General features: G+C 52.6%; 1 protein-coding gene across 1 annotated transcript; it reads left to right on the top strand.

Annotated features, from left to right (window-relative positions):
- Positions 1–3,538: 3,538 nt before the first annotated feature.
- Positions 3,539–15,230, top strand: Batf3 (basic leucine zipper ATF-like transcription factor 3). The gene is made up of 3 exons (XM_051148284.1): positions 3,539–3,682; positions 5,708–5,812; positions 14,848–15,230. The coding sequence occupies exons 1-3, from the start codon at positions 3,614–3,616 to the stop codon at positions 15,028–15,030; spliced, it is 357 nt and encodes a 118-aa protein (XP_051004241.1). The 5' UTR covers positions 3,539–3,613; the 3' UTR covers positions 15,031–15,230.
- Positions 15,231–15,819: the final 589 nt, after the last annotated feature.

The raw sequence follows: 15,819 nt of genomic DNA on the forward strand, positions 1-15,819 counted from the left end.
CTCGGCTCAGAAGCCTCGTGTTTTCTACCTTACTCCAAAATAAAGGTTGCCTTGTGTGAAGGGTTTCACTGCTTTCCTGACCTCATCTCTAGGTGTCCACCTCTCTCTTCTGCAAGCCACACTAGACCTGGGAGTCTCTTGTAGTTTCTTGAATGGCCAGGTCCTTGCACAGGCCTTCACTTCTGCATTGGTGCAGCTTTGACCATACCCTCCAGGTGTCCCCACAGCCCTGCAGAGAAGCCTTGTTTGATCTCCCTGTTTTAAAACACACACACACACACACACACACACACACACACACACACACACACACACACACACTCCCAGCCCTTGCTTTTATATCCCAGACCCAGATGAAGGCAGACCACATCTGAAGTTCTCCATTGTGTTTGTCAGACTCTACCTAGACCGTGAGTTCCCGGAAGAGTGGCTCTACTGGCCACAGTGGCCAGTTTCTGGTAAATGCAGTGGTCTCTACTTTTGGCTTTCTCTTCCCTGGCCTCACCAGAAGCCCAGAGAACCACCTTCTGGGAAAAAGACGAGAGAACATTTATCGGAAGACCAGTTTCTAAGAGAGAACAGCAGGAGTGAACTAAGTGGTCACAGGACTTTCAAGCATCTAAGCAGCTTGTTATTGGAAAGAACCATCTTCTGGTGAAGTGAATCACCAGAGCGTTGGATCACCAAGCTCTGAATCTATGGCACACTCCCCCTAGACAGAACCCACTGTGGTGTAAATAGGAAACTGACGAATCATACCATGTCTCCTCCCAGTTCAAGGGAAAAACACACAAACCCAAGAGATTTATGACAAGACAGGTTAACTCCTGGCTACACCCAGCCTACCTCAAAGAAGATGATGAGCATCAAAGATCCTCCTCCTTAGGGAGATGGCTTTAAATGTGCCAAACAAGCCACTGGGCAAAACGTCCTCATTTCTGCCACAGACAGAATTTGGCCTAAAAATGGGCAAGTTGATGGACAAACTCTGCCAAGACAGGGTAATAAGCAAGTCCTCAATAGTTCCTGCCTCACAAATATGTCTGTCAGATATATTGGGCCAGAAGGCTGAAGAAGATGCTCCAATGTTATAGAGAGGGTGGCTGTTCAGGCAGCAAACTGTTTCTGTTGTTTTGGGTTTGGTGTTTTGTTTTTGTTTTGTTTTGCTGTTTTTCACCTTGGAAGCTGCTATCCTGCACTTCCTGTTTACTCAGGTAATTAATTTTATTCCTTCTCAAGTCTCTGATGACGTTGAAGACCAGATAGTTCAGTTTTACAATTCAGCTTAGTTGTTTAGGGGTTAAGATGTTTTTAGGTGTAGATAGATGTTTTAAGTTGATAGAGATGAGATATGATAGATATTGATTTACATTCAGAATTTTAGACTCACCAAGACAGCTAGAGATGTGGGAAGAGCACTGATTGCTCTTGTGGGGACCCAGGTTCCATCCCCAGCATCCACATGGTGGCTCACAAATATCCCAAACTCCATTTTCAGGGTGGCTGACACCCTCTTCTGGAACCAGATACTCATGTGATGGACAGACTCACATGAATGGAAAGAAACCATCCCATGCTGGGCATGGTGGCACAAACCTTTAGTCGCAGCCTTCAGGAGGCAGAGGTAGGCAGATCTCTGAGTTTGAGGCCAGCCTGGTCCAAAAGTAATTCCATGGCATCCAGGGCTGTTACACATAGAAACCCTGTCTTGAAAAACCAAAGGGGAGAGGTAAAGAAAAAGAAAAAAAGAAATCATCACCTAAGCCAATACAAGACCGCGGCTGGCTCTGGGGAAGACCCCCCACCCCCAGGGGACTTAAAATGTGGCATAGCTTATCAAAAAGAGGGAAGGCCATGACGAGAATGGGGCATGTGCATGCGCTGATGTGTCCAGGATGTCCCCATTCTGAGACATGTGAGAATGAAAGGTCTAAAAGTTAGGGCTGTCTGCCCCAAAGTTGCTTATTTTGTTTGATAGTCTTTTTTTCTTTTCTTTTCTTTCTTTCTTTCTTTCTTTCTTTCTTTCTTTCTTTCTTTCTTTAGATCTTGTTTTGCTATATAGCTCTAGCTAGCCTGGAGGTTACTGTATAGCCCAGGATGGCTTTGAACTCGTGAAAACCCTGCCTTAACCTTCTGAGTTGAGAAACTATAGTCTTGAGCCACTATACCCAATTAATAATCACTTTAATTTTCAAGAACCGAGGTCCTGGGCTGACCTATACCAAGTGCAGGGTGCTGCACACTTCTGTACACTGTGTGAGATGTAACTGTCTGTCACACACACACACACACACACACACACACACACACACACACACACACACGCATGCACGCATGAATTGGGTTGTTGATGGAAGGGGGTCAGAACTAAAATCCAGGCAGCTGGTTAGGTGTGGTACATGGACACTGTCCACGCTCTGACCTGCTAACACACATGACCATCACCACTCCTCTCGTGCCTGAAGCCAGGTTCAAGCACGCTCCTCTCTTACCGCCTAAGTCTTAAATACTGGCAGAGAGCCATGCACACTGGGTTGGGATTCAAATAGGCCCCCTCCCCCTACTGCCCAGAAACCAGAGCCGGCCAAGACAACACGCTAGGAAGGCCTCTCTTGCCTGGTTCCCACCCGTCCCCCAGCTCGCGGTTAGCTTTCGCCCCCTATGCGCTGACCACAACCTGCAACCGCTAGTTCTTTGCTGGGCAGTCATCTTGACTTCACATTGTTAAAACCGGCAGGCAGGTGAAGGGGGATGCGCTATGCCTCCACCTAGTCTGGCATAAACGTAGCAACCACATATCTTAGTCTTTAGTTAGGTGCCACCTTAATCTCGAAGTAAAAGTAGCTGGCCCATGGGATCTTTGCATGCCCTGCCCAGATCCCCGAATGTGTGACCAGGACGTCTAGTGTGACTGACACTCTCTCGGGTGCCTTTCTCTGTTTCAGCTTTCACTGTTTCACAGCCTCCCCTTACCCCTCCCCCACCAGAATTCACCCTCAGAGTCACCCCGCCCCCTCCCTCCTACTGGACCCGACAGCTTTGAGGTAGAAAATCCCGGGGGCGCCCGCTGCCCTCTTGCGCGGAGGGTCTCCGTCGCGGCCCCTTTCCGCTGGCGCCTCCGGGCGGCAAAGAAAGTGAGGGTTGTCCGGGTGCCACCTCTCCCGGAAGAAGCTGACCGGCGCTGGGGCCCGGCAGGCAGGCTGCGAAGGGACGGTGACGCCCACCCCTGCTTCTCATCCGATACCCCGGGGAGCTACCGGAGGACTCTCAAAGGCAGCACCCCGTCCTCACCCACCTGGGGTCTCCTCCCGTGGGTGGGTTTCGGGGCTGCCGCGGGACTCTGTGAAGAACCAGGTCCCTAGCAGAAAGCAATGACTTGGGTGGGATCCTGGACCCCGAGGTGTGGCGTGAGGGCGGGGAGAGGAGGAAGCAAGGGCGGGGTGGCAGCAGGGGGCGGGGACGGGACCGGACGGGCCGCGCGGGGTGGGGAGGCGGGTGCCGGGGAGCCGGGAGAGCGGGAAGCGGCGGGGCGGGGCGGCAGGTGCGGGGATGCGGGCAGAGCGCAGGTAGCGGAGCCCCGCGTTCAGGGCGCCCCGTGTGGCGAGCGCGCGGCATGTCGCAAGGGCCCCCCGCGGGCAGCGTCCTGCAGAGGAGCGTGGCGGTGCCTGGGAACCAGCCGCAGGTAGTGGACGTGGGGGCCGGGTACCGGGAGGGGAGTGCTGCGCTCGACTTGTGTCCCGGCCATGCGCCCTGGGCGCGGGGAGGGGGGCGGAGGGGGGCGACACTTGGGTCCTCGCTGCCCGGGCCGCTGCATCCTTGCCTACTGCTGGAGTGAAGCGGCTCGAGCTCCGATGCTGGGAATACAGCCCAAAGGGGCGGTTTGTCCCTGCATCCAACCCACTGGGAACCTGGGACCGGTCAGCCTGCCTGCGTGGGGTTGTATCTTTAGTGGGCAGACTCCACCCCCAGCGTGGGTGGAAACTCCTCGACCCCATCCTATCTGCCCCCTTCTGCTGTCCCCAAGTTTCACAGCTGTACCCATTAGAAGCTGAGACAAAATCGAGACAGCTGTTGGGAAAATTCTTGGCCAGCTAGTTAGTTGCTTTAGTAACAGACGTAGGTGGAGTGGCCTTGTACCATTTACTTCGACTAGCTGAGCCTCAGTTTCCCCGTCTATAAGATGGACCCTATAGCGTCTTCTGAGGATGCTTGCGCAGATTATGTGGCCTGTGGATCATTTGTGTCCCCATTTGGTGCTTCTGCTGTGTGGGAAGGTGTGAGCACCTGCGACAGGAGGTAAATCCAGTTTACAGCGACAGCTCCCAGAAGACGGGAGGCATGTTGCCCTTTGCCCTGAGACGCGTTAGCTTTGGAGAATAAAGAGGCACTAGCGGGGATCCAGTGAGATCAAAATCTCAGGCCAGCTCTCACACCGTTAAGGGCAGCTGTCCCCAGGGCCTAGCAGGGTTCTGAGTACATGGCAGGCTCCTGGTTAATATAGAGATTAGAAGAGTGGGTGGATCTGTGAGGGTATGAAGCTGATGTTCTTGTGTTTACTCCTTATGTCCCCCATGGATGCTCCACGACCTACTGAGGAGTGCTGGGTGTAGTGGCACAGAGCTGGGGAGGACAGGGGACATGGGGAGGTACAGACAGGAGGCACATTTTGACGCCCTTCTGTGTTCTCCTGCGCCTCCGTCATGTATGTCTAGACCTATCATGCTGGGCACTCACGGCTGACTACCTGAGTTTGTACAGCCGCCTGTGGTTTTTACCGTGGTTAGACATTGCACTCTAGGCAGCTTTTGGACTTAATCCTGAAGGATATTTGTTTTTCTCCCTTGATGGCTTTCATGCAGTTCTAGAAAGCAAACCCTGGCACTGTGTAAGCACTCGCCGTGGTAGGTGCATTTTTCTGCCTGCCCGCATCATGCCACCTCATGAAGAACTTTTAGATATTTGGTTAAGAACTTTCAAGACACATCACAAATTTGCATTTGGAATAACCCTGACCCCTGAGAGAAAATGTCAGCCAAGCATTGTTCAAGAGAGCATGTCATTGGTGTTCTAGAGTTTTCCTCCTATTGGTAGTTGTGTGGTTGCAATTAGTAATAAATGCGTAGTTATGGCCCGCGCACAGTTTCAGAAGGACTCGCCAGTGTGCAGTAGTGTAAAGGCTGTGCACAGCAAGTCCCAGAGAGCAGGTACCCTGGTCTTCCCCACCCCTCAGATGAGCAGCGGCACTGCAGCCCTTCCCGGCAAACGCCCTGTGGGGTAGAGGTTTTGTGAACGTTGGTGTGGGGACCAGCAGACCTGACTTCCACTTCCCACTCACCCCGTGCTGGCCATGGTACCTGCAGGACTTCCCTAACCAGAGTTTCTTATTCCTTGACTCTTAGTATTTTTGTTTTGTGGTCCTGGGTATGGGACTCAGGGCCTCACGTACCCCTCACAGATGTGCTGCCACCAAGCTGCTCCCAGGCCTCTTATTCCTCATTTTAAAACAGTTTCTCCTCACATTCCTCGGGATGGGGATGGAGATGACAGAGCCGCAAAGCCCCAGTGCAGAATGGGTGCCACTTAACAAGGGCAATCAGCAGCCCACTGGGGCCGGCAGGGGACACCGTCCCTGGCAGCAGATGACACGGTGGAGGGAGCTCCCTGAGTAAAGCCAAGAGAATTTCACCTCGCCACATGTCACCCCCAGAGCCCTGAGGATGAGGACAGGAAGGTTCGAAGGAGAGAGAAAAACCGGGTTGCCGCTCAGAGAAGCCGGAGGAAGCAGACCCAGAAGGCTGACAAGCTCCACGAGGTGAGACTGTGGTCAGGGGCAGGACCACAGGACAGCCACAGGGACAGCCATCCTCTGCCCTGGGGAGGGGGGCATTGGTGACGTCACTACCAGTTGTACATATCTGATTCCACTGGGTCTTTCCAGCCTCCTGTTCTGCGTCTTCGTTCATGGGCCTCTTCCTTTCGGCACCAGCGCTCTGTGTGCTTCCTACGCTGCGTCTCCTCTCACTGCAGACTCAAGCAAGAGCTGTGTGGTGGCACACACTGTACTCCGCACTCGGAGACGTGGGTGCAGGAGGGTACTCAATTTGAGGCTGGTCTGGACTACAGAAAGACTATCTCAAGAATTAACAGTGAAAAAAAAAAAAAAAAAGAATTAACAGTGATTAGTCTCTCCTGGAAAGTTACCTATTGTGTCAATAAAGAACTTAGTATGGTATTTAAAAAAAGAGAGAGAGAAAGAATTAACAGTACATGGTGGTGCACGCTTTTAATCCCAGCACAAACTCTGTGAGTTTGAGGCTAGCCTGGTCTACAAAGAGAGTTCCAGACAGCCAAGGCTATTACACAGAGAAACCCTGTCTTGAAAAACCAATGAATAAATAAATAAATAACAGCGACAGTGACAATAGTAAAATTAAAGCTCCGGGAAAGCAGTTCCGTAGAGTGCTCGCATGTCACAAAGATGCCCTGTGTCTCAGTCTCGGTGCCACGTACATCAGGCACGATGGGGTGTGCCTGTAATCTCAACACTCAGGTGTAGAGGCAGAGAGTCAGAAGTTGAAGGTCAACCTTGCCTTTATAGTGACTCTGAAGATAGCCTTGGCTACATGCGACCCCATCTTAAAGGAAAAATAAAAAAATATAAAAAATTACTGGAAGTAATAGAGCAAGTCTTTAATCCCAGCACTCTGGAGGCAGAGGCAAGAAGATCTCTGTCAGTCTCTGTCCGTTTGAGTCCAGCCTAGGCTACACTTCTAGGCCAGTCAGGGCTTTGTAGTGAAACCTGGTCTCAAAAAGAGAAAATAAGTAAACAAAAGAACCTGGCTGAGGCAGGTCCTGAGAGGGTCAGGTGTTCAAGCCATTTTCTGGCTACATAGTAAGTTTGATGCCAGCCTGGGCTCTATGAAAGCCTCTTCCAACCAAAATTAAAAATTGAAAAATGAAACAAAATAGATTGCTGAGCTTTTAACTCCTTCTCAAGTTCACCCAAAGAGAACGGCCCGTAAGCTCATACATTAGAACGCTCAGTATGGAAGTTGGTGGGTTGTTCCCTAAGGATTAAGAGGTGCGGCCTCTTTGGAGGAAGCCCACTGGGAGTGGGGCTTTGAGGTTTCTAAAGCCCCACTTAGCTCTCCTGATCTCTGCCTTGTACCCGTGGATCAGATGTAAAAATCTCAGCTACAGTTCCAGGGGAGTGCCTGCTGGCTGCCAAGCTTCCTAGCCTAGCCTCAGCCTGCTAGTGCCGGGATGGCAGGAGTGGGCCACCACTCTTTATCCTTTCTTCCTCCCCACCCCTACCTCCCCTCCTCCCCTCCCCCCTTCTCTGCCCGTTTTCTTAAATGTTGGTGTGGATTAAGGTGTTTTACTCCCGCCTTTTCATCTTGCCTGGGATGTTTCTCTGTTAACGTGTCCTGCCCACCATCAGCACTTAGCAGCCCCTTCAGTACTTCCAGGGAGGCCCCGGGCTGCACGTCAGGATTTCTCCTTTTGCTCAGGTGTCCCCAGGGCTCTGCTGCAGGCTTCTCGAGTGCACTTTCGAGACAGAATGTGGTCTCTTTGCCCTGAGACTTTCTCCTCTCACTATCTCCATGTGGTGGCTAATGGCGCCTAACCACCTTTCTTATCTCTCAAATCGGGAGCCTTTATCTGAGTCTATTTTCTCTATTGCTGAATACCACAGATTGGGTAGTTGATAAAGAGACTATTTGGCTCAGGGTTCTGTAGGCTTAAGACTCTCAAACAATGGAGCCGCATCTGCTCAGTGTCTGCTCAGCACCCAGTGAGGCCCCTGCTCTGCGAGGTCACATGGTGGAGGGTGAGATGGTCAGACAGCAAGCAAATCAGAGAACTTTCTTCCATAAGCAGCCACTCTCATTGTAACACGACCACCCATAGAACATCCGTGAGTCATCTCCCCAAGGTTCCCCGTCCCAATATTGCTGTTTGGGGGCATGTTTTCAGGCCAGCCGGTGGGGTGGGGCATATTTGGCCATAAGCACTGCCATTTATGCCCACGATTCTGCTTTCGCTCACCCACAGTCCCACAGCCAGGGCTGTCGAGGGGTGGGTGGTGTTTCTGCTCTTAGCTGTTCAGGGGTTGGTGTTCAGAGTTAAGGTCCAGTGCAGCACCCTCGTGCCAGGCAGCTCTCTCCTGCTTTCTTGCCATGAGTGTTTCCCCACAGCTGGCCAGGAGATCCAGGGGAGGGGAAAGGGTACCTGAAAATGCCTCCACCGCAATCAGATCACCTTTAGACTGCACACACTCCAGGGCCCTGAGACTCGGGCTTAGAGACCCACCTCGCGGCCAGAGTCTTTGCTGAAGGCAGGAGGGCTGAGGCTGGAGGCCATGGTCCCCACATGGGCTTCAGGGAAGGTCTTCTCAGTCTTCGTGAGATCTATAAAACTTCCACAGAAAAATGGCACTGCCTTTGCCTCCTTCCTTCCCTCTTTGTTGCTAAGGTCATGGTGTTTCTGGATTTGTGTAGCCACATAATCTCCTCAGAGGACCAAGGGCTTTCTGCTAGTGCCTAGTCCTGTGTTCAGACCATGTGAGCCTGCTGGACGGCCGGCTCCTCCCGTCTAGAATCTTCCAGTTCAGATTAGGTGTATTGCCATTTGTTGGTTTTTGTTTTTTCGAGACAGGGTTTCTCTGTGTAGCCTTGGCTGTCCTGGACTCACTTTGTAGACCAGGCTGGCCTCAAACTCATAGTGATCCACCTGCCTCTGCCTCCTGAGTGCTGGGATTAAAGGCGTGCGCCACCACTGCCCGGCCTTGTATTGCCATTTGTAAGTCCTGAGCAACTGTGCGCAGAGGTGACCAGGTGTCTTCGACAAGACTTGTCCTGCAGCAGCAACATCTAGTAGGATCCATAAATACTTATTTCCTTGGGCAAAGCTTTGCTGTGGAGTCAGAGAGAAGAGACCCCCATGTGTGTCCTTGGGGAGTGCAGGATTCATTTCCTCCTGCTACTGTACTGAATTCTAGCAAATCCATTACCCTCCATGCTGGCAGGGAGCCGTCCAAACGCATTCCACCATGCTACGATGAAGATGTAGACATGGCTGCGGCCCCATGCTTTGGTCAGCTTCTAGGGAGCTCCATGCTCCTTGGTGTGCGGTCGTCCATCTTTAAAGCAACACTGGCCCCACTGTCAAGTCTCCTGTCTCCCTGCTGACCTAGGAATCCCCTGATGCCGCTGCCCCCACTTGGGTCACCCCCATCTCATGTTCCTTAGTCTCACCTGCAAAGTCCCTTTTGTTAAATAGGCTCCTGTGCACAAGTCCCAAAGATGAGGATGGGAGCGTTTTTAGGGGCCAGAGCTCTTCCGGTCACAGAAGGTAGCAGATGATCCTTATGAATGCCAAGAAAGGGCACATAAAGGTGCGTTCGTTCCTTCTGTGTCTCATGGCTGAGCATGATAACCCAGTGAACCAGGAATGTAGGACTGGTGCTGCCCTTGTGCGTGCCTGGGCCCTTGTAGAGCTAGAGGTGACCTGCTGACATGTCCTTCTGCCCAACATCTGTGGCCTGACAGCTGTGGCCTTTCCTAGATCAGGCCAAATGGATCTGAAGCCAGTCCCCTCAGGGCAGGGTTGTTCTCTTCTTCACCGGGGCTAGAGACACAGGTCAGGAAATCTCCCTGTGTGTCACGGGTGGGTAAGGACCATGGCTGCACTTGGACACGGACCACAAAGCTGTGGCCCTGGCTTTACTCATTAGTTACACTCAAGAGTGGTCACAACGGGCACGAGGGAGTAAGAAACCGGCTTAGGAAAAGGAAAGGCAAAGAGACTGTCAGCTACGGACCCAAAGGCACCCTGTGGAAAACTATCTCAGGTCACCTCCCTGCCTCCTTGCATAGGATGCCATAGCTGTGGAGAGTCCGTGTTTTATGGTGGGTAGGACTCTGAGTGACCAACTGCACCCTGGTGGCAAGGTGCTGGTGAAAAACAGTGTTGTCGCTGAGATCCAGTGAGTGGGGTGCGGGCCACTTCACATGTCACTGTAGCTCATGTTGGAGAGCCCTGGGGACCTGTGGGGCTCCCAGGCCACATCCTGGGACGACCTGAGTGGGAACCACACCTGGTGAGAAACCAGCTGCGGGCTAGGAGGACAGCTACCTGGTAACTGGCTGCCTGATGCTGTGTGTTGGGTGGCCCATGAACTGGGCATTTCCTCATCCTCACTCCCCAGTACAGAGCCGAGTCCTGAATGTCACAGTGGCTCTGGCTGTGGCTTGTCTTCTAGGGACACCACAAAGGGGGGAGGGGGAAGTGTGTGGAACAAGACTGTTCAAAATGGCCCCTTCTCTCTTCTGTGTCCCTCACTCACTCCAGATGCCACAGTGGCCTCTCACTTTTGTGAGCTCCTTGGCACCTTCCCTCTTCCTGGCTGTTCACTGCCAAAGCCCACGGCCTGTCCCTCATCATAGACTGGGCCGAGCTGAGGGAGAGCTGGGTTAGCTGACTGACTCCTGGGAATTTCCCTCAAGGTCGTGCCTGCCGACAGAGATGTGTGGTGGTGAGAGCGTGCTCAGTGTTCACATTTCTCTCTGCGCAGCGTTGGGCTGAAGCTGCAGATGGGAACCAAGATAAAGTCGCAGAGTGGCAGTGCCATGCCGAAAGGTGGCTTAGAAGTGGGTCAAAATTTGACCAGGCACCAAAGATGTCAGACTGAGAAAGAATTTTGAGTCAGACAAAGGTGGGAGCGATGCCAGCCTTGAAAGCCTTAAATGTCACAAACTGACAAATGACTTGGGCACTGTGACTGTGGTGAGTGCTGTCATATACCGCGTGTTCAGAGAGAACACTGGTGAGAGGGCACACGCAGTTTAGGAGCTGATATGACACTGATTTGTACATCTCTTGCTGGTGACACCGTTTTTCTGATCGGAACTGTCTCCATACAAGGCTTAGGACACACCAGCTGTAGAGTCTTGAAACCTCGATTCTGGTAACTACTGTGGGGAGCTAACTGGTGATGCTTGAGAGTTGGGGTTCATGACGCTGGGGATGGGGTCCCAAGTCTCCAGGAAATGGCCACATCCTCTGGCGCCGCCACTCGCTCCTGTCCACTGTGTCACTCACTGTATTTGTCCTCATTATGTCCTCAGCCTCCCTGACCCTGACCTTAGAAACCCAGGACAAGACTCCCCATCCTCGGCATGACTGGCGTTGGGCCTTGTTGCTGTGGGCCCTGAAGGGTGTTGAGCAGGGAGCCTGGACTTGCCCACTGAATACAAGATTACCTACCTACCACGTATCAGTGACACACCCTCAGGCCTTCTGGTCGAGGACACTGCTTCATTGCATCTTTATTTGCTGTGTGCCATGTGGCATGCCATGCGTGTGGCGGTCAGAGGGCACCTGCAGAAGTCAGTTGTCTCCTAACTTGCACCTGTAACTCACCAAGTTATTCTGCGATGGCGTCTTGTGTGACCCAGACTAGCATCAGACTCAGCCTGTGCTGAAGTTGACCTTGGACGTCTGTGGCGCTGGGGACCGAACCCGGGGCCCTGTGGGTGTGGAGAAAGCCCCCTACCAACTGAGGTCTACCTGCTATTTGTAGTGGTCTTGCCCCTCCACTCATAGTTTTGAGTCCTCTGCATTGAGAGTGTGACTGATAGTTGGGGGTTGTAGACACCCCAGTTCCTGCTGATGGTCTGTTAACCAAGGAGACCCAGCTCCCTGGGCAGCTAACTGACTTTGGACGAGAAAGCACGCCAGAGGGTATCTGGAGTTAAGCCAGTGACCTCCTGCTCTGCGGGCAAATGCTCTGCCGCTGAGCTGTAGTGGGATACCTCTGACAGATCTAGGCCTCCCTCCTCGCTGAAAGGTGGTGACATCGTTTGCTCTTTGCCCCCACTTGTGTCCCGTGGCCTCCTCCACTCCTTCTGGGGCCTCTTCTTTATAATATTAGTCCTGCCTGGATGTTTTTTGCTGCTTCTCTTTTTATTTTTCCCTCCTATTCCACCAGATCAGTAAAAGTCCCTCAGCTGACTTAAGAATAAAACTTAAATCCCAGGAAAGAAAGTCCCTGTGGGTAAGAGGAAGGGACCAGTGGAGAGGTATGGGGACCAAGGTGGGGGTGGGGGAGCATGGATAAGAGGTAGGGTGCTTTCTGAGACCCGACTCTCTGGAGGTGGCAGATGAGGAATTGTCAGATGACTCTGAGAACTTTCAGATCAATGGTCTGGGAAATCTGGCACCTCAGGGTGGAGTCGGGCTGGAGGCAAAGCTCAGAAGCTCTGGGCACCTCACTGCAGACCCAGGAACCACAAGAAGGTGGTGCAGAGCATAGAACCCAGTAAGTAGCTTGCCGGGGCTGCTTGCCTCTGCCCTCTGTCTCATGCACAAGTGTGGGGCACCGTATCTGGACACCAGGACTTCAGTTGGTCACACGGTCTAGAGGGGACCATGAGGAAGGTGAGAGAAGGCAGAACAGGGCCATTGCATGCCGAGGCCCGGCTGACCCAGGACAGCCTGCAAGGAAGGAGGAAAGGAGATGGTTCTGGAGAGGCCTACCTGCATCAGCCTCTGCCTGAGTCCCTCTTGGGGCCTGAAAGGGAGAAAGGTTCCTAGGGGTGGGAAGAAAAGTGACAGCACGCTGACTGGTTGCCAGCATACGGGTTGGACCACATGAGCTGGGTCTGAATAGGGCGGCATAAGCTCCTCGGAGCTCTGCATCTCTGATTTTTGGGGAGAGACATAACTTAATATAAGTGAGATCCAATAGTGTACGTCTGAACAGAACTCAGATGAGAAATGTGAGCCGTGTGTGCATGTGATCAGGGAAGCCTTCCTGGGGGCAGTGAGACCATGCTAGGCTTGCAGAGAAAAGGACAAAGGCAGATGAGGGAGAACTGCACAGGCCAGCTGAGGGTGTGCGTGTGTCCTGGGGGTTTGTAAGGCTAGACTCCTTTAGTTACGTTTACTAGAAATGATTAGTAACAGAGAAGGTGTGATGGGAAACGAGGCTGGGTCCCCAGCTCAGGAAGTACCCAGTGTTCCTGAGTCACAACCTGACCAAACAAATCAAACTAGGCATGGATGGGTATGACGGCACAACAGGATTTAGTCATTCTTAGCCTGGAGGGGGCCACTGAAGGCATGCTGCAGCCATCTACTGTTGGCTGTGTGCCGTAGACTTTGAAAATGCCTTGGATTACCTGGCCTTTAATCCCAGCACTCAGAAGGCAGAGGCAGGCGGATCTCTGTGAGTTCAAGACCAGCCTGGTCTACAAAGTGAGGTCCAGGACAAGCAAGGCTAAACAGAGAAACCCTGTCTTGAAAAACAAAAACAAAAACAACAAAAAATGGAAAAAATGGAAGAAAATGCCTTGGATTAAGAGGAAGAACTGCATGCTGAGTTGCTGGGTGATGTGAAGTTGTGGGGCAGCAGCTGTCCGTTAGATGACACAGTGCAGATTAAAAAACGAACAGGGTAGGGCTCAGTGGAGCTCGGCGTTCTGTGCACTCAGGGAAGTCTCCAATGGCTTTAGTCCATTTAGGAGGACAGTCCCTGCAGCAGGCCCCTGCATGCCCCCTGCATCAGCCTCCTGCATGCTCGCAAGAGCCACACACTGCATGCTGGGAGTAACATTTTCTCAGTCTGGCAAGTTGGAGTGCGTGCCAGGGCTGGTGGCCAGCAGGGCAGAGAGAGGGCCTAACAGTCCTGGCACAAAGAACTCAGAGGCTCAGAGAACATCCAAGGGTGGTGGGGACGAGTCTGTCACCTATCATTTCAAGAACTGAGGTTGCACAGAACTGAGTTCATTCTGTGTGGCTTTATTAGGCAGAACCCAGCTCAATGGGCGGATGTGGAGGAGCGGAGAAGTCAGTACAAAGAGGCTAGGGCATCGCAGGAACAGCAGGGACTGTCCCTAGAAGGTGGGGTGCCCAGCCCAAGATGGATGTATGAGCTAGCCCTGCATGTGAGAAGTTCCTACGCAGTTTGGGGGCACAGCAGAGGAGCTCTCTGATCCCCTCCAGTTCTGAGCCTCTACGCCCTGATGCAGTAGTAGAAGCTATGCAAGACTGCAGGAAGGGACCACACACGTCCTTGCATTTATTAGCACAGCTGAAGGCCCGCTGGTCCAGGTACAGTCCGGATGCTGGGATGCAGGTCATTGTTGGAGATGACGGCTGATGCAAATGGGCAGGAGGGACCACTTTTGAGCGATGGGGATGTTGTGTGCATTAACACAGGTATATACTTCCGTCACTGCTCCCCGAATTAGACACTTAATATGCACTTGTTTCATGTAAATTATACTCCAGTAGTATTGGTTGAACAAGGAGACCCGTGCAATCAGGACCGTTTTGTTCTCGCGGAAAGAGAGATCTGAGGGCCAGTGAGCACAAAGGTGAGCCAGCACCATGGACATCTGTAGCCCTAGCTTGGGAGGCAGATAAGAGGACCACGAGCTTAAAGCTAGCCTGAGATGCACAGTGAGCTGGAAGCTAGCCTGGGACACAAAGTGAGACCCTATCCCAAAACAAAGAACAAAGAGTCTCAAGTAGCCTAGGCTGGCCCTGCATTCTTTTTGTTGTTGTTTGTTTTTGTTTTTTTGTTTTGTTTTGTTTTGTTTTGTTTTGAGACAGGGTCTTTCTGTGTTAGCCTTGGCTGTCCTGAACTTGCTTTGTGGGCCAGGCTGGCCTCAAACTCACAGTGATCTGCCTGCCTCTGCCTCCCGAGCACTGGGATTAAAGGCGTGCGCCACCACGCCCGGCTGGCCCTGCATTCTTGACCCTCCTGCCTCTCCCTGCCAAGAGCTGGGACCACTGTCACACACCCCCACCCCATCTCTGCCTGTCCTCTCTCTCGAACAGGAGTACGAGTGCCTGGAACAGGAGAACGCCGCACTGCGCAGGGAGATTACAAAGCTGAGGGAGGAGCTGCGCCACCTGGGCGAGGCTCTGAAGGACCATGAGAAGGTGTGCCCGCTCTTGCTGTGCCCCATGAACTTTGTGCAGGTCCGGCCAGACCCTGTGGCCAGCTGTCTGCCACGATGACACCCCAGCTCACCGTCCTTTGTCCAGCTCAGAACCTCAGTTTGCACACCAAAGTGTCCACGGGTACCTGTGGCTGTGCCCCTCCAGGGAGCTCTGGGACCGGCCTGAGCTCAGTGTGGTGCTCTGAGCCACCTGACTTCGAGCCCCAGAGCAGTGGGTCCAGAAGGCCCCAGCGGGAAGGCCACCCTTTGGAAGTCACTCCTCACCACTTCGGCAGCTAGCTGGTCCTGTCCTTAGGCAGGGTCTTTTGGTCTAGAATTTGGATAATAAAGGTAGTTATGGAGTTTCCTTTGTCCATCTTCTTGGGATGGAGGGCACACAGTGTTCCTCCTCCACTGCAGGTGGTTCTCTTTCCTGTTCATTCAGAAGCACCCTTGGCTACGGCAGAGCTTAAGACAGTGGGATTTCCTTTTTCACCAGGCCCCCACAAAGTCTTTGACCCAGCTTGGTTCCAGTGGGTGAGCTGGCTGTGACTCACACCTGCCTCTTGCGTGACCCAGCCTTCCATCTGGCACAGCTTAACCTCATTTCAGCCATAGAATTCTGTTTGTTTTGGTTTTTGGTTTTTTGAGACAGGGTTTCTCTGGGTCACTATGGCTATCCTGGACTTGCTTTGTAGACCAGGCTGGCCTCGAACTCATAGTGATCCTCCTGCCTCTGCCTCTCAAGTGCTGGGATTAAAGGCGTGCGCCACCACACCTGGCTGTGTGTTTATTTATTTCTGAGACAAGACCTTACTCTGTAGCCCAGGCTGCCTTTGCCATCTACGTGACAGGATTATACCTTACT

This window comes from Acomys russatus, chromosome 6, assembly GCF_903995435.1.
Source record: "Acomys russatus chromosome 6, mAcoRus1.1, whole genome shotgun sequence".
NCBI classification, from domain to species: Eukaryota; Metazoa; Chordata; class Mammalia; order Rodentia; family Muridae; genus Acomys; species Acomys russatus.